Source organism: Eschrichtius robustus, chromosome 11 (genome assembly GCF_028021215.1).
Source record: "Eschrichtius robustus isolate mEscRob2 chromosome 11, mEscRob2.pri, whole genome shotgun sequence".
In the NCBI taxonomy this organism is placed as follows: domain Eukaryota; kingdom Metazoa; phylum Chordata; class Mammalia; order Artiodactyla; family Eschrichtiidae; genus Eschrichtius; species Eschrichtius robustus.
This window is the reverse complement of record NC_090834.1, coordinates 65,187,495-65,206,364: the sequence shown is the minus strand read 5'-3', so window position 1 is coordinate 65,206,364 and position 18,870 is coordinate 65,187,495. Positions and strand designations below refer to the sequence as shown.

The following is an 18,870-nucleotide window of genomic DNA, read 5'->3' as shown; positions in this document are numbered from 1 at the left end:
CCCAGCCAGCCAGCCATGCATCCTCTCCAAGGCACCAGGCCTGTGATTGAAGTCCTCTTCAGGCTTCTAGAGCAACCTGGCTGTCAGTTGAATACCACCAAGGGACTCCAGGTGATGTCATGTGGAGCATAAGAAATGCTGAGCTGAGCCCTTTCTGGATTCTAATTCATCCAGTGATGAGATATAACAAAGTGGTTATTGTTTTAAGCTGCTATGTTTTGGGATGGTTTGTTACATAGCAATAAATAACCAAAACATTCTTCCACAGAAGATTTTATTGTGCCGAGTTTCTGCCAAAGGGAGGAATATGGTTTTAGCCCTAACCCCAATAATCTTTATATTGCCTTTTATCTTCACAATAGGCTACAGAAAATGTTCACTGCCGAAGTGGACTCCCATTTCTACTGATTCTTAAATATTAATGTACCGAAGAATTGCCTGGGAAATTATTAAAAATGCCAGTTTCTAGGACCTCACCCAGATATTCTGAATCAGTAAGTCTGGTATGGGGCTCAGAAATCTGCATTTTAAGAAAACGCCCAAGTGATTTTGACCTGAATGGTCCCAAGGACACACACGGAGAAGCATTCAGTAATACACGCCTCAGATGGCGAGGCTGTGAAGAGAGCCATGGCGGCAGGAATGGAGAGAAAGGAAAACAAGGTGCTTTAGCATCATCTTCCCTGGTCCCATTCTCTAGTCTCATTTCTAAGCTTCTCACATCGGAATTCTTAAACTCTGCATTCAGTTAACATGTTACACCTTTCACAGAGCTTCGTGTTTTCCATTTTATTTTAGCCTCTTAGCTCCCGTGTGAAGTAGAACAGACATTTTACAGGTAAGTGACTAAACTATATCTGACAGACATCACATGCAGTATGTCTGGGCATGGAGTATCTAAAGCTAAGAGCCCTGGGCCTTGTCACTCCGAGGTCTTTATTTTACTTTGTTAAGGAACATCAGGTTCTTCAAATCAGAAACACTGCCACCAGGAACCATCTTCTTCCTCATGATCATTACAGTCCTGCTTAATGACTAGGCATGGATTGCTACTCCCCACAGCTTCCAGCAGCTTCCGGGCTTCCTCATCAAATGCCTCTCTGCACAACCTGAGAAGACAAGGGAACACCTCTTCTTGCCACAAAAACACCTCTCAATTTTCCCACAGCCCTATACTTTCTCTGGAGAATTATTTTCAGGGGGGGAAAAAAAACCTGTCAGTAGAGAGAGAATATTAACATGGCTGGGTAGTGGGAAAGGAAACAGGGATACACTGAGGGAAATACAGCAGTTGAAGGAAAATGGAGTATAAAAGAGAAAGAGAAAATAGATTACATTTTAAAGGATCTGCCAAGAGCCTTTTCCTATTCAAGCAAAGTACTTCTACTCATCATGATTATGAAAACAGCCAACACATATGTTTGTTGTTTTTGTTTTTGTTTTGGGGGTGTTTTTTTTTGGCCGTGCTGCGTGGCTTGCGGGATCGAACCCGGGTCCCCTGCAGTAGAAGCACAGAGTCCTAACCACTGGACCACCAGGGAATTTCTGCACCACCCTCCCTTTTTTTTTTAATTGTTTATTATATGCTAGCCACTGTTCTAAATACTGCCTATATGGACTCAGGTGATCCATTCTCACAATAATGCTATGGATATATATTATCATTCCACCCATTTTACAGATATGGAAACCAAAACACAGAGAGACTGGAGACTAGTGCAAATTCAAATATCTAGTAAGTGGCAGGGCCAGAGTTCAAACTCTCGTAATCTGGCTCTAGAGTTCTCGGCTCTTTACTATGCTACAGTACATCTCTTGAAATTCAGTGTTCTATGGGAGAAAAACAAATAAAGGCCTGGAAAACACCCAAGGATCCACAATCAGGTTGATGCTGAGTCTTGCCATTAACAAGCGGCTCCCCAAATGCCTCATTCCAGGAAACTTTTCCACTGAGAAGCCAATGAAGACTTACCCTAGAACCTGTAATTTACATTCAGGAGACCTCAAGACTTCACATAACTTCATAATTCCTTCATGCTCTAAGTTATTCAGGGCCAGGCTTATTTTTATCAGTTTTTGGTCGCTGCTAAGAGGAGAGGAGAGATCCTGACAACAGAGAGAGATCAAACCACAGTGTTCCAACCTTCAGGGAAGAGAGACTAAAGATAAAATGAACTTTATCCCATGACAGAGGGCATGCACACAAGAGATCTGTGAGCTGGGAGTGTGGGATAACTCCAGAAGCTTAAAAAATGAGCACAAATAGGGTAAAGTCAAGGAATATAAGTATGGTATTATTTCTAGATATTTATGGGTTGAATATGTCCCTTCCTATATCATGAATTAAAAATTCATAATTATGGTCCAGGGAATAAATAAGATGTGGAAGCACACTAAGGAAAACTATGAAGCAACTGAATTCTTGGATAGGATTAAAAATATAGCAACATAAGTAGATCTTAGAAATATGGTATTGAGTGTTAAAAGGCAAGATATACAATAACCAAGACATGGAAACAACCTAAATGTCCATCGACAGAGGAATGGATAAAGAAGATGTGGTACATATATACAATGGAATATTATTTGGCCATAAAAAAGAATGAAATAATGCCATTTGCAGCAACATGGTTGGACCTAGAGATTATCATACTAAGTGAAGTAAGCCAGAAAGAGAAAGAAATACCATATGATATCACTTATATGTGGAATCTAAAATATGACACAAATGAACTTATCTACAAAACAGAAACAGACTCACAGACATGGAGAACAGTCTTTGGCTGCCAAGGGGGAGGGGAGGTGGGGGACGGTTGGATTGGGAGTTTGGGACTAGCAGGTGCAAACTATTATATATAGAATGGATAAACAACAAGGTCCTACTGTATAGCACAGGGAACTATAGTCAGTATCCTGTGATAAACCACAATGGAAAAGAATATGAAAAAGAAATATTTTTAATATTTTTTTAAAATGTCCTGTGTATTTTAAAGAAATTAAGGGAAAAAAAGGTAAGGTATATAAATGGCACCATGCCATTTATGCAAAAAATTCATACATCTAAAAATAACATTGCATCTTTTATAAGGTACATATAGTTCTATGGCATATTTCAAACACATTAGGTAAGTTGCCTATAGGTGAGAAGGGGACATGGTTAATGGATATAAATTAACCAACTACTCAACCAACCAATAGTTGATAGAAGGCCCTTGCATAAACCAAAGACAATATAATACCATGAACTGGATCCATGGAACAGAATAGGGAGCCCAGAAATAAACCCACACACCTACAGCCAATTAATCTTCGACAAAGGGGGCAAGAATATAAAATGAGAAAAAGATGGTCTTTTCAGCAAGTGGTGCTGGGAAAGTTGGACAGCTGAATGTGAATCAATGAAGTTAGAACATATCCTCACACCATGCACAAAGATAGACTCAAAATAGCTTAAAGACTTAAATATATAAAAGACACCATAAAACTCCTAGAAGAGATCATAGGCAAAACATTCTCTGACGTAAATCATACCAACTGTTTTCTTAGGTCAATCTCCCAAGGCAATAGAAATAAAAACAAAAATAAACAACTGGGACCTAATCAAACTTACAAGCTCTTGCACAGCAAAGGAAACCATTAAAAAATGAAAAGACAACCTATGGAATGGGAGAAAATATTTCCAAACGATGTGACCAACAAGGGCTTAATTTCCAAAACATACAAACAGCACATACAACAACAACAAAATAAACAACCCAATCGAAAAATGGGCAGAAGACCTAAATAGACATCTGTCCAAAGAAGACATATAGATGGCCAATAGGCACATGAAAAGATGCTTATCATGGCTAATTATTAGAGAAATGCAAATGAAAACTACAGTGAGGTTCCATCTCACACCAGTCAGAATGGCCATCATTAGAAACTCTACAAATAACAAATGCTGAAGAGAGTGTGGAGAAAAGGGAAGCCTCCTATGCTGTTGGTTTGGGAGTGTAAATTGGTGAGCTACTATGGAAAACAGTAGAGAGGGTGCTCAGAAAACTAAAAATAGAATTACCATATGATCCAGCAATCCCACTCCTGGGCATATATCCAGACAAAACTATAATTCAAAAAGATACATGCACCCCTATGTTCATAGCAGCACTATTTACAATAGCCAAGACATGGAAGCAATCTAAATGTCCATCAACAGATGAATGGATAAAGAAGATGTGGTATATATACACAATGGAATACTACTCAGCCATAAAAGATAATGAAATAATGCCATTTGAAGCAACACAGATGGACCTAGAGATTGTCATACTAAGTGAAGTAAGTCAGAAAGAGAAAGACAAGTACCATATGATATCACTTATATGCAGAATCTAAAATATGGCACGAATTAACCTATCTACAAAATAGAAACAGACTCAAAGACATAGAGAACAGACTTGTGGTTGCCAAGGGGGAGGGAGGGTGGGAGAGGGATGGACTGGGAGTTCTGGGTTAGTATATGCAAACTATTACATATAGAATGGATAAACAACAACGTCCTACTGTATATAGCACAGGGCACTATATTCGGTATCCTGGGATAAATCATGATGGAAAAGAACACGAAAAGGAATGCATATATGTGTGTAACTGAGTCACTTTGCTGTACTGCAGAAATTAATACAACACTGCAAATCAACTATATTTCAATAAAAAAAATAAATTAAAAAAATATATACATAATACCATGAACTGATGAAGTATGTTAAACTCAACCTTTTGGACCCGATGATCCCCCCTACCAACTAATTTTAATTTTCACCTTCTGTTTATCTAGCCATTCAACATTTGAGTGCCTATATAAGTGCTGAGTATATAGACATATTTTTCAGTTACTGCCCACATGGAATACACATTAATGTGGTGGAGCAACAATATCACTAATTATGACACAAGGTACATAAATATCACACAAAATAAACCTTAGGGTTAAAAGCATTATAAGACATAAAAGGTTATCAAGAATTCATCAGGAAACATAATCATTCTAAATTTGCAGTCGCTAATAAGTCTCAAAATATAGAAAATAAAAACTAACAGAACTACAAAGTGAAATACACAAATCTGTAATTATAACAGAGATTTTAACATATTTTTCACAATAATCGAATTATCTGGAAAAAAAATCACTAAAAGTACCAGATGATTTGAACAACAGAATTAACAATCTTAACTGATACAAAATACTGTAACCCACAACTCTTCATATTCTTTTTAAGCACACTTTGGAACACATATAAAAACTGACTATATATGGGCCATGAAACAAATGTCAACAAATTTTTAAAAATTTAAATCATGCATAGTATGTTCTCAAACTACAGTGCTAGAGATTAAATATAAAAAGATAATAAGAAACCCCTCTTATGTTCGAAAATTAAGGAGTACACTTTAGAATAATCCATGGGTTGAAGAAAAAATCATAAGGGAAGTTAAATATTTTAGACTCAAAATAAGAAAACACTACAGATAATATCAAAACTTGTCTGGTGAAGTTAATGCAGTGATTTGAAGGAAAATCATAACCTGAAGCCTGTTAGAAAAGAAGGAAATATTTATGAGCTAAGCATCCAACTCAAGAATTTAGAAAAATAATGGTAAAATAAACAACAAAAGTAGAAGAAATAAAATAATAATTAATGAAACATGACTAGCTATCTAAACACTAGAGATGATTTAGAAATTAAGCAGATAATAATATAATAACACTAGACACTTGCCAGTAAGTTTTAAAATTCAGCTGAAATGGATAAAATCACAGGAATAATATCACTTACCAAAAATTACTCAGTAAGAGAAAACCTACATAAATATATAATTATTTAAAAATTGAGTGAGAAGTCAAAAAACTCTCCACAAAAAGGGAACTCCAGATCATATAGCTTCACCAGAAATTTCTACAAAGTTCAAGGAAGAAATAAATTCAGTCCTACACAACCATATGCTAAAACCACACCCGACTGGCTAAGATTTAAAAAATTGAGTCTGACAAAATTGACAATAGAGTGCAACAGGAACTCTTACACACTGCCAGTGGTAGAATAAATTGGTACAATCCTTGGGGATTTTCCCCATGATACAACAATTCCACTCAGTTATTTACCCTAGATAAATGTGTACACGTCTCACAATTCATGTATTAAAATACTCATAGCAGCACTAATCATTAAAGAAAAAAAATGAAAACAACCCAAAAGTCCACCAACAATAGAATGGTTCTATAGTAGAGGAGAACTAATAAACAGAAACCTCGATTAAATAGAGTTGGGAGACCAGAAGAGGGAGCTCTCACACCCTGCAAAGATAGCAGAGCCCAACTGGAAGAAGGACTTCGCTGGCAAGGACTTAGCCAGAGAAAAGCCATGGACTCTTAGTTTACTGTAGCCCTTCCAGCTTCCTTTTCCTCTCTATAAACGCATTCTGCTTTCCTTGCCACGTGGAGACTTGCACATGGCCCATCATGTTTACAGTCCCCAAATTACAATTCTCTGCTGATCCCGAATAAACCTATTTTTGCCAGAGAAATATCTGGCAGTCTATTTGTTTCAGGATAGCAACAGTTTATCATATGGTCATTCACTGGAATCTTTTACAGCAATAAAAATGAATAAAAACAGCCACATGAAACAACCGGGGGACTCTTAAAGTCATAACATTAAGCAAAAAGAAAATCATAACACAAAAGAATACATAAAGTATGATTCCCTGTATATAAAGTTCAAAATCAAGCAAACTTCAAGTATATTGTTTATGATTACATATATTATGGTTCACTGTAAAGGAAAACACAAAAATTACTGCTGTAAAAGTCAAGATGATGTTTACTGCTTGAAGAGGAGAGAGGCTGTGATTTGGGAGGGATGATTGAGGGGAATTTAGTTTACTGGGAAAATTCGATTTCCTAATCTGAGTGTGATTATATACATGTTTGCTTTTTTTTTAATATTAGTTTTATTTATTTTTCTGTATTTTATAAAGAAAATGCTTAAAATATAATTTGGCAGAGCTTAAAAGTAACAGAAGAGAAAAATAAAAATTATAGAACGAAGGTCACATTAAAAGAAGCAAAAAGAAGTCACAACTGCTAAAAATACACTTAGGAATATGTAGGATGAGTTAGAAAAATCCAGCAAAAGAAGAATGAGTTTTAAAAGATTAAAGAAAATTACGGATAAGGAATACAGACAAAAGAGATCCAACATAAGCATGTTGAAAAAAAATTAGACAAATAGATAAGCAGAATCTAAAGATAGGAAACCCTACCAAAAAAAGAGCACACTCTTCAGACTTAAATGGCATATGAGAAAAAATATTGATAAAGAAAATTCAACACAAGACAAATTATTGGGCCAAAGAAGAAATTCTAAGGACATACAGGCCAAAAAAAAAAAAAAATTCTTTTTAAACAGTAAGGATATTGAAGGGGAAGAATCAGCTGGTTTCAGACTTTTCTACAACTAGAGTAAATGCTAGCAGGGAACAGACTCTGCAGAACTCTGAGAGCATAACCAAAATATGATGAACACAACCAAGCTGCGACTCAAGTTCACAGAAAACTAAGACAGTTTCAAATATGCAAAAAATCTCTGGACCGGCCCCTCAAAATTAAATCAAAAAGATTACTGACTGTACCTCCCTCACCAACTCCTGGTCTACATTCCTTACTGGGGCAGTTTGGTCATGAAATGTGGCTATCCCCTGAAATGCCTCATCTCTTTTTGGCCACCTCCTGGGTAATGATTAGGATGAAAGGGAGAGAAGGTTCTATAAAAAACTATTTTGAAGTTTCAGGATTGTATCCTGACCATTCCTCGGCATGATGCTTTTCTTTCCCTCACAGCAACTCCAGGCCACCCTGATTGGTACACCCTCCAGGTGGCAGGCCAGCCAAAAAGGGCCTTTGGGATTCAGACTTCATTCAGATCAGATACCTGGATTCTCTTTTGGATTGACAAGGCCCTAGGTCATGAGGATAATGAGCATTTGGTTGAGTACAATGCTGGACAACTCCCCCTACAAGCCAAGACGTGGGATGTAATGGGTTTCTATAAATGTTGTAAAATTGCTTTTGTCCCTTTCCCACCTGATTCCTCTGGACTGAAGGCCTGGGTGCCAGTGGCAGATGATTAGAGAAAAAGTGAAGTTATAGACACTGGGATGGGACACACTGACTTCATGGCTGGGGGGAAGACTAGCAACACTAATACGTGGGAAAGGAACACCTTAGAACCTGGGAGGTTCAGGGAGTGGGGAGAACAACTAAGGCTCTCTTTTTCACCCTAGATCCAACACTACTGCCTGGCAAAATAATTATGTGGTCTGCTTGAGTCAAGCAGCAGCTGCGGCTGGCAACCTGACCCACTGCCCAGTTGTCATGCTGTCCACATGCTATGAGAATGGAAAATCTCACATAGACATGGCAGGCCCTGAGCTATTCTGTTGTGCTTGAGGCCATCAATGGCAGACCCCAAATGTGGACCGTCTCATGTGTATAGACACAGTATGACTTTGTTTCAGTCTGACTGATACAAATTCATAAAATTCTCTTGATGCTGGGAACAGCTGTGGGTTGTGTCACATATGGCAAACAAAGCAGTTGTAACTACTCAGTGGCACTGCCCACCTGATATAACCAAATCAAGGTAACGGTGACCCAAATCAAATATAACAACAAACCCCACACTGGAGCGACCTGTGCACCTTCAGGTTATGTGTTTGCATGTGGGGAAGTGTAGACCACTGAATGGCTCTTTAACAGGCAAGGGGTTGCTTTTGGCCCATCTTTTGCCTCCTTTATTTATTGCCAATGACACCAAGAGCAGCAGGTCATTCTAAATTCCCTTTCATGAGTCGTAATGGAGAATCAGACCCATTGTTCCTCCTGTTGTTATTCAGCTGCTGAGCCCAGGACCCTGGGGCATGGTTTAAATCAATACTGCAATTTGGCCTCATCCTGTGCTTGAAGTCCTGTTGATAGTGGCCTTAATTAAATGTCACATGAGACAAACTGAACAAATTTAGTCCCAGCTTCTGTTGGTCAGACTAATCAAGAGTGGCCAGTGGAGTGGCTTATCCACGTGAAAATTCACCAGAAGCGAAGACTGTACTGTGTCGGAAAAGTGTTGGATATTTTGGGGAGACATTCTTCCACGGGTATTTCACTCTCCCACAAGTTGTACTGACAAAAATGCAAGGCCCTGACAATACTTTACCTGGCTGTTTCCTAGGATATGTGTGCAGTGAGCAACCTTGAGGGATGAAGAAATGTCTCCCTCCAGGACAAAGGGCAGGCTTGCTCACTGCTTGCTATAAAATGGTGAGTTCCCCAAACTCAATGTTCCTCTCCTGGAATGCAACCCACTGCACGTGGAGGCATCCATCCAAGTCTTCCACATCGACCCTGTGGGACCTGGGGCACTCAGGAAACTGACACAAACATGCCCAATGCTTACGGGGCTATACTCTGAGTAATGAAGTCCTCTGTCTCTGATAGGATTCTACATCTCCTGCCAGCATCCATTAAACAGTAATAGGCTAACTTATTAGGTTACAAGCAGAATAAAATTAAAATTCAGACCCCAAAGTTACATCATAATTGTGAAAAATACATATATAAATTGACAATGGAAACACAGAAAAGCAGTACTTTCTTGGAAGAGCCAGGAAGACGTATCATAGTGTCTAGGCTTCCCACATGTAGAGCAAAATTCTTGACCCAGAGGTCAATAATTCATGCTGTATAAGTAAAAATGTACTAGCCAATATCAATCAGTTCAAGATTTAAAAAGAAAATAAAAATCTAAACAATACATTATTGAACATAAAAAGTACTCAGAACATAGGACGAGATTTTATTAGATTGCAAGTTCCTTGAGACCATAGACAGCGTTTTTCCAGATAGAAAATGATTAGTAAAACCTTTGATTTAATAAGAAAAATTAATTCAAGGACAGATGGAATATCTAAGGATGACAGAACACAAAAGACCTAAATTAAGTGCTATTTACTTAATACATACCCTGTCCAAAGTACTAAGGGGGACACAAGGAAATGTGAAATATGGCTTCTATACTAATAACATGTAATATACTGATCCGTATATATGAAATTCAGATTCTCATTTCTGAGAATAACTTACCTTCTAGCCCCATTTATTTTTCATCGTCTCTCCATATACTAAATTTCTTCTAGCTGTATAAGCCACCAAATAGGTATCATTTTCCTCATGGAAAACTGAACTCACCCAAGCCTCTGAATATTGCAGTTTGGATGTCTCAAAGCCTCAAACAGAATTCTTACTCCATCATCCTGCAAGTCATTGTTCCCAAGGTCCAGGCTCTGCAGGTTTGGGTTGTTTAAAATAGCAGAAGCCAGATCCAGACAACATGCATTAATGAGAACACAGCCCATCAATCTGTGAGAAATAAAAAAGAGAAGTGAGATCTTCAGTTGTGAGGCTTTATTAGTTTATTCCTAGGAGAGACGCCCAGGTATTTGAGCCTTTTTTCTGAGCCTTTTCTATCTATAACCTAGGGTGCACATAGGAAGGTCTAACATTACTAGTAAAAACAGATGAGATTTCTTAATGAGCAGGAAAAAAGCCAGCAGGTAAAACTGCCTTCTCTCACAAATAGGTTGTTTTCTAGTAAGCTTCCCAAATCAAGGGTATAAACACTTATTTCTACCAATACCAAAAAAAAAAAAAATGGATATAACTTTCCCAAGGAACTCACAGATCTCTATGCCTTCAGTTGCTAATATATTTTTGAAATAAAAATGCTGTCCAGGAATCTAAAAGTCATATTTCTGAAGAAGAAAGAAGCTTCATACAAAAAGGTATTTCCTTCAAGTCCTTTGTAGGGCATTCAAGAGCATTCACAATCTGGCCTTGTGTTCTCTTTCCATACTTTGTTCCCACCCTATTTTCCAACCATACACATCCATTTTCCCCCCAAATATATCACATCTATCTGCATTCCCCCTTTCTTCTCTCTTCTTTCCTTCTGCTTAGAATATCTGCACATAACAAAATCCTCTTTATCTTTCAAGACTAAAGTAACTCAGTTTCTTCTGTCCCATTCCTTGCTCCTTGGGACTTTTGCCATATCCTTTTAACAACATATGGAATCTATATATAGTTGGCTTTATATTTATTTCCCTGCCATCTGCACTTTGTGAGTTACCTTAGGACAAGAGCATAACCTCAGAGATAACCTTTAGCCCCCTCAGCATCTAGCTCATATTTGTTGTAAATATTGGTTGAGAGAATTGGCATCCTGCAGAGGCTATGAAAGTAGCTAAGGAAGCACAAATTTGTCTATGTGTTTACAGCAATGCTAAGGAGAAAAAGCAGGCTAAGCAAACATCTTGTGTGCAAAGGTCACTTAGAAATTATATCTCTGTAGCTGAAATGAAGGCACTGGATTTATTTTTTTAATCTATTTTTTAAAATACACAGCATGATCTTTTATTTATTTATTTATTTATTTGGCTGCTCCGGGTCTCAGCTGCGGCATGCGGAATCTTCCATCTTTATTGCAGCATGCAGGATCTTTAGTTGCAGCATGTGGGATCTTTAGCGGTGACATGCAAACTCTTAGTTGCAGCATGCATGTGGGATCTAGTTCCCTGACCAGGGATTGAACCCGGGCCCCCTGCACTGGGAGCGTGGAGCCCTAGCCACTGGACTACCAGGGAAGTCCCAAGGCACTGGATTTAATGATAAACTCCATTAAGTAAAATGTCTTCTAGTTGAATAATAATCAAGGAAACCAGAGAATCACATTGTAACCCATATCATATACATTTTCCCAGAGGAAGTACAGGTGCTTATTGGATCCAAGAGTTCAACCACCTTAGTGTTTACAGATGTGACAATCAACTATTAAACTCATTTGGAAATTTGGTTATCATGAGTCAGTCCAGTCAGGCCAAACACTTCTGGGTATACCACTGATCATCAGTTTATCGTTCTAGAAAAACAATGTTGGGCTTAGACCCTTAATGACTCACCCAGGCTACTAGTCCCATGGGAGGCCCTAGTGGGAAAGTGAGATTTCTAAGCGGCACTTCTATCTTGCTTCACTCGAGCCACAATATTTACCTAATGAAATATTAAACATCATGTAGCCATTAAAATAATCAGATAATTGTATGTAAGTATTTAAATGTGTTTCTGAAATACTATCATGTGAAAAGGAAACCTCAAAGTCATGTCTACACAGTAATCACAATTACATATACACATATCATGCACATGTATGTCTACCCACTCCCAGAGCAAGGGAGAACATAATAGGAATAAAAATGGTTGCTGTTTAAGAATGACTGGATTGTTGGATATTTTTAAAAATTTCATTCCCAGTTTCTCTCAAAGGTGACCTAATTATAAACCTGAGTTTAAGAAAGAAAAACTAGTAGAGCACAATTTCAGCTTCACGGATGTAAGGTAGAAGACACACAGTAGACTCCCTGGAGCACAACCAAGGGAAAAATGCAATGGCTACCGTTCCGCCTGTCATCTCTGGTCCTCCTTACCCGAGGGAATGAGGGAAGTTGACTGTAATTACTGTAGTAATTGTTTTAGAAAAATCTGACGAATAGACTTCCCCAGCTTGTCTCAGGCAGAATGAGAGAGAGGGAATCAGCTGTGTATTCTTTTCTCTGACAAATACTTTGCTCCCAGCCTTTCTTTCCGCATCTCCCCTGCCCTCACAGTACATAAAGCTACACAAAAGTAAGGTCACAGAACACCTACTCCAGGTCTTGGAGATTGCAGCTTGGATGCCGAAAGACATCACACAGGAACTTTACTCCATCATCTTGTAGGCAGTTTGACCCCAGATCCAGATGCGTCAGGCTCTTGTTGCGTAGGAGGGAGGTTGAGAGAGATTCACTGCTGAGTGAAGTGAAATGGCAACGCCTCAGCCTGTGGGAAGGACAATGTAAGGAAAGATGGAATCACTGCTCTACTGCCTAGAGATTTATATCTTTGAAGAGATTTCATGTTACAATCCCATATTTACTTGACAGCACTCCATGTCAGATGAAATGCCCTCTTCCGCCATTGCCTCTTTGGCTGTCTCACTTGGGATCCTTAGGTTTGCGCCAAATTGGGCTACAAACTGGATTCTTGTTCTTCAGAATTTTCCTTACTATAAATAATATGTTAACTTCCTTACACTGTACATAAATATAGTATCCTACTGCAGAAGTAGCTCTATGGAGCACAGGAGCAGGCAAATGGAGTAATCATAATTAACTAAGGACTTCTCGTACATAATAAAAGTGGCATTTCCAATCAGAAGGGAAAAGATACATTATGCCATAAATGATTTGGGGACAATAGATCTAATATACAGGGGAAAGTAAGTTTAAGCCTTATAACAAAATAAATTTGGAATAATTTAAATTTAAATATTAAAAATTAAGTCATAAAGAATATGCAAAAGATGACATAAGTGGGGTATTTTTTTAAAAAAAAAAGGTATTTCCAATTATGAAAAAACTCCTAGAAGTCATGAGGAGTCATAATTTGACTACACAAAAGTTGTAAACATCTATATCCTAAAAAATGACCATAAAGAAAGTTAGAAATACAGCAACATGCTAGGTAAGTTATTTACAATATATAAAAAATAATAGTAACAATGTATATGTGATATTAATACCATAACACATATAACAGAAAACATCCAGGAGAAAACTGAGCCTTATGAAGAGGCAATTCCTTGAATACTAGAGGCCAAAAACATTCGAAAAGATGTTCAACATCAAATCATTTTTAAAGTTATTTTCAACTATCTAATTAATATTGATAAAGAAGCTTGTAGATACAAAGTGAAGATATGTACACAATCTATCTGGAGGCAGTTTAACCATATCTGACAAAATAAAAAATTCTGACTCATCAATTCCATGTCTAGGAAGTTAACCTAACAGCAACGAACAGTATAATCACACCATGATCCAGCCATACCACATAATGCATTTAATGGTTTTTGTTTAATGGTATAGATATATATTTACCTGTTCAGAGCCCAGAATATAGAGTTGGATGGGTGGACTTTAGTCCTAAATCCATCATTTTCTTGTAAGCATTATGAAAGCTGCATAATCTTTCTAAGCCTCACATTCCTCACCTGTTCAGTGAGGCACTTAGAACTCAGGTGGCCAATCTGACACCAATAGGTACTTCTGTTCAGGTTAAACAAATTTTGCGCAGGGCCCAGCACAAAGTAAGGACAAAATAAATGGCAATTATTAATATCATCATCCTCATCATCTTCATTATCGTTAAAGATTCTAGGGAAAAAGCAAGGGATATATGTCCATAATATTTTCCCAGTTTCAATATATTTCAAAATATGTATTATATTGGAAGGATGAAAACTAGCAGACACTCACACAAGGCTCTGTAGAGTGCACGGTGGATGTTTCAAGGCATCACTCATAAGCTTTACTCCACTATCTCCCAAGACATTGTCCTCCAAGCATAAATGTGTCAGCCTTTTATTGCTGGTGAGAGCCAAAGAGAGATCCTCACAACCAGCTACCGAGAGCCCACAGCTTTCTAAGCCGAAGGAGAAAGACAGATGGGGAGGGATCAGTCAATTCCCAAAGTGCATCCTTCTCTTCTCCTTCACGGGGAAGTTAGCTGGTACTCACAACCCCTATATCTCTACTATAGAAGCAACCTCATCAAACCTACTTAAATCATGAATTCCATTGGAGCTATGGACAGGGTATGATGAAACAAAACATAGGAGGAGAGAGGATAAGCCTAGAAAAGAATGAAAATAAGATGTCAATCGTAAAGAAATGTCTACAAGTCAAGTGAAAGAGGAAGGGAGGTAGAAGAAGAAAAGGAGGAGGTATTGCAGGATTGATGAATGAGCCAATTAATGTCAGGACCCAAGCAGTTTCCCCATTCAGGTCATAATTAAGCTACACAAGACTGAACAAAATGACTCTATAGAAAATAATACGGAAAGACTCACGATAATCTCTCTAGGTTACACTTTGGATGCATTATGGCCTCACACAACAGCTTCATTCCGTCATCCAAGAGATTATTAGTTGATAGATTCAGAGATAACAGGCTTTGGCTTCTGACGAAAGTCTTAGAGATATTTAGGCAACAAACCATAGTTAGGTCGCAGGATTGATTCCAAGCTGGAAAACAATACAGAAAAATAGAAACGACCACTCCTCAGAGAATAATTATAACCCCCACTCACCCAGCCAGAGGGTGTGGTTTCCCAGTCTTTGGGATTTGTTCTGAAAATCCAGCTTTCCTACATAGAATGAGAATGATTTAACTAAAGCACAGGGCTCTGATAGAGAGTTAGGAAGGGGAGGGTAGGAAGCTTGTCTCTTCCATCCCCACCTCCCCAGTTCCCCCACAAAATATGTATGAAAGCATTTAAAAATATCTTTAAATTATAATCTTTTTTTAATCTGGGAGAAATTTCCTTTAACTACAACTTGGAAGAAGGTGTACTGGAGGATGGCTGTATCCTTGCATTCTTTGACTTCTGAAACAGAATAGAGACGGGCAGGAAATCAGAGGCAAAGGCTGTGACAACCACAAAACTGTCTGCCAATGGCTCATTTCTTCATGGGAGCCAACCTATGTTTTCTGAGGAACCCTGTCCTTAACAGTGAAAACAAGAAGTAAATCAGAAATAAAATAAAATGGTTTCTAAAAATAAAGTAAAAGAGGAAGGGAAACAGAAGAAGAAAATAAGAAGTGCATGTAGAGCCCCTATTTTTAGAGACTCATATTTAGGGATGACTTGGGCTTTGACTGTGGCTGGGACTAATATCAGCTATTTGTAAGAAGAGTCAGGCAGCAGCATTCCTGGAACTTGGAATTGTTCCAGTTACTCCCACTAATCAAGGCCTTATCAACTTGAGTCCCTTGAGAATTGGTTCTCTACATCAAAATCAGGGTATAGAGAAGTAGGAACAGGAGAAACTCCCTCCTCAGTCCAGAATTAGACCTCAGTGGATGACCTAGAACATGGCTCAAGGCTGAAAACCTCACCTTGCTTTGAAAAGTTGTTATGGACTGAATTGTTCCCCAAATTTGTAATGTTGAAGCCCTACCCCCAGCCCAGTGTGACAGTATTTAGAGACAGGGCCTCTAAGGAGGTAATTAAGGTTAATGAGGTTGTAAGAGTGGACCCCTAATCCAATAGGAGTGATGTCCTCATAAGGGGAGGAAGAGACACCAGGAGTGAGCACACACACAAAAAGGCCACGTGAGGGCACAATGAGAAGGCAGCCATCTACAAGCCAGGGAGAGAGGCCTCACCAGAAACCAACCCTGCCAACACCCTGATCTTGACCTTCCAGCTTCCAGAACTGTGAGAAATAAATTTATGTTGTTTAAGTCTGTGCTATTTTGGGTATTCTGTTATGGGAGCCTGAGCAGATTAATACAAAAGGGTATTATATCAGCAGCCAGGCAGGCAAGTAGGGAAACAAGGGAAATCTTATAAACTATGTTTGGATAGAGCTCTTCTAGACAGAAAAGAGACTCCAATATTATGGGACCTGTGGATAAAATATTAAAGCTTAACAGAAAGAAAACATTACACTAAGGGACAGAAAATAAGCACATGTATAAAAACCAGAAAACTAGGAAACAGAAGAAAGTGCTTAGAAAGGCTTCCTTTCCATTTTAAATGTATAGGAAGATGCAGACTCTGTGAAACAAGAATACCACATCAGAAGTGGAGATCAGGGGAATTCCCTAGAGGTCAACTGGTTAGGATTCCATGCTTCCACCGCAAGGGGCACAGGTTCGATCCCTGGTTGGGGAATTAAGATCCCGCATACCTCATGGAGCAGCCAAAAAAAAAAAAGTCAAAACAAAACAAAACAAAACAAAAAAACCAATAGAGAACTGAAATCTGAATTTGAAGCAATAAAGAGCAAAATCAATATAAATAAATATGCGAAACTCCCCAAGAAGGAAGGGGGAAAAGATTCAGAGGACAAAAAATAAGTAAGAGTTATATAGGAACAGAGCTACAACCAATGACTATTAGATGCTCTTAAAAAGGAGAGACAGAGACAGCACGTGCAAGAGAGTGAGCCCTGACGTCATTTTAAAAAACCAATTTAAAGAAATCATTTCTGAGGGGAAAAAAGAAAGGCTTCCCGCAGATCAAAAGTAATAAAATGTAAAAGTAATTTTAAAAAATCCTGAGAACACTAGTGAGAAAGTCTGGGAAGGTTGGAGGGAGCTAAGGGGTTGAAGTGTCAGGTTATCCTTAGACTTCTCTTTAGAACACTAGAAAAAAGTAATGTAACAAAGTCAAAGTGTGAAGAACAGAGTGGAGGCCTAAGACCAAGATACGTCATTCATCTGTGAAGGCAATCAAAGGACATAAAGGAAGTCATAAAATGTATCATTCACACACACTGCATGAAAATGTTAGTTTAAAATTGTACCAGCCAATCATGCAATGAATCAAAATTAAGATTTTATACAGTGGGAAAGGTGAGTTTAAGAAAACAAAACCAAAAACTAGCAGTATACATTGACTAAAAATTAAGTGTACAGAATTAAGTCTAAATAATTGTATTCATGTGTTGCCATGATAAAAAGTCAGAAAAGTTTTGAAAGAGTTCAAAGGGTAAACTATTTAGCCCTTGTAATCCTAGATTAAATGGACATACTGGAAGTTGTATGATCGAGGTATACTAAATGTATTGCCTTACATAAGGGTATTTTAAATGCTGTAATCCTTTTGAATTTGATCAAGATATATTTGGGGGGGGGTGGGACCCTGAAGAGTAATAACTAAAAATCACCAATTAAAAACAGGCACTATAACTTGCAAATGTTCCAACATACCTGGACACAAAACAAAAATGAAACAAAATGTAGCTCATTTGTGAATCAAGAAATAGTAGTGGTACTGAAAACATTAAAAAATGCTTCTAACTGGAGATATAAACAGTACATGCCCCAGAGTCCCTTTGTTCATAATCTATTTTGCTCTTATCCTTTCCATATTATAAGTTTGAGTTTCTCAAACTCTCTTCTGTTCTTCGTGCCAATTAATAGAATTTCAGCTATGGACCTCCTAATGCTTTATGAATGAAATCTCAGCCTCATAAAAAGAAAATGTTCCCTCTTTCCCTTGCATCTGCAAAGAAAAGCAGATGGTATTACAAGTCAGAAAATATTTTGTAAGAACATTTTTGCTGTGTTTTATTGTTTTATCGTAACAAGGGAATCTTACAAGATATCTGGACCTTAGAAATTGTTGCTATGTCTTGTGAAAACAACCCTTAAGTGCTTTTAAGTCTGTAATTTTGATTGTCTTACATAAAAATGTGTCTCTCTTGCAATATTCAAATTGATATTTTGGAATTCCTAAATGTTACAAATATTGAAAGAATTTTGTTAAAGCAGAAAAAAAGATCATCACTACTCTCCTCTCACATGCATTAAGGTAATAAAAATATATATATAATTCTTCTTCTTCTAGAGTTTGAAGGTCCTGTCTCGTTTATATTAATATGTAACATCAACCACCAGTGACTCAATCAAAAGGGAAGCTGAGAGCTGAGCTCCAGCTTGTGGCTCCATACTTATGCCTAAATATGAACCAGCGAAACAGAGGAGATACATTAACTTACTTTTGGGTCCTATTGGAGAACCAGCCCTATAATCTCTTAATATTGCTACTAAAACGAGGCCCTGGGCTGAAAATTTCCAAAGCCCCTTCAAAGTAAGCACATTATAATTTTTATTTTTTTGTTGTTCTTATTGATTGATTTTATTGTTCTTATTATATTCAGAACAGC

The 18,870-nt window shown here is 37.8% G+C and overlaps 1 protein-coding gene across 1 annotated transcript in view; it reads right to left on the bottom strand.

Annotated features, from left to right (window-relative positions):
• Nucleotides 1-973: 973 nt before the first annotated feature.
• The window catches only part of NLRP14 (NLR family pyrin domain containing 14), a 34,618-nt gene continuing 16,721 nt past the window's right edge, over nt 974-18,870 (bottom strand). The window contains 6 exon segments of the mRNA XM_068556096.1: nt 974-1,109; nt 1,973-2,143; nt 10,286-10,456; nt 12,800-12,970; nt 14,449-14,619; nt 15,042-15,216. Of these exon segments, the coding sequence (XP_068412197.1) occupies nt 974-1,109; nt 1,973-2,143; nt 10,286-10,456; nt 12,800-12,970; nt 14,449-14,619; nt 15,042-15,216 (995 nt within the window).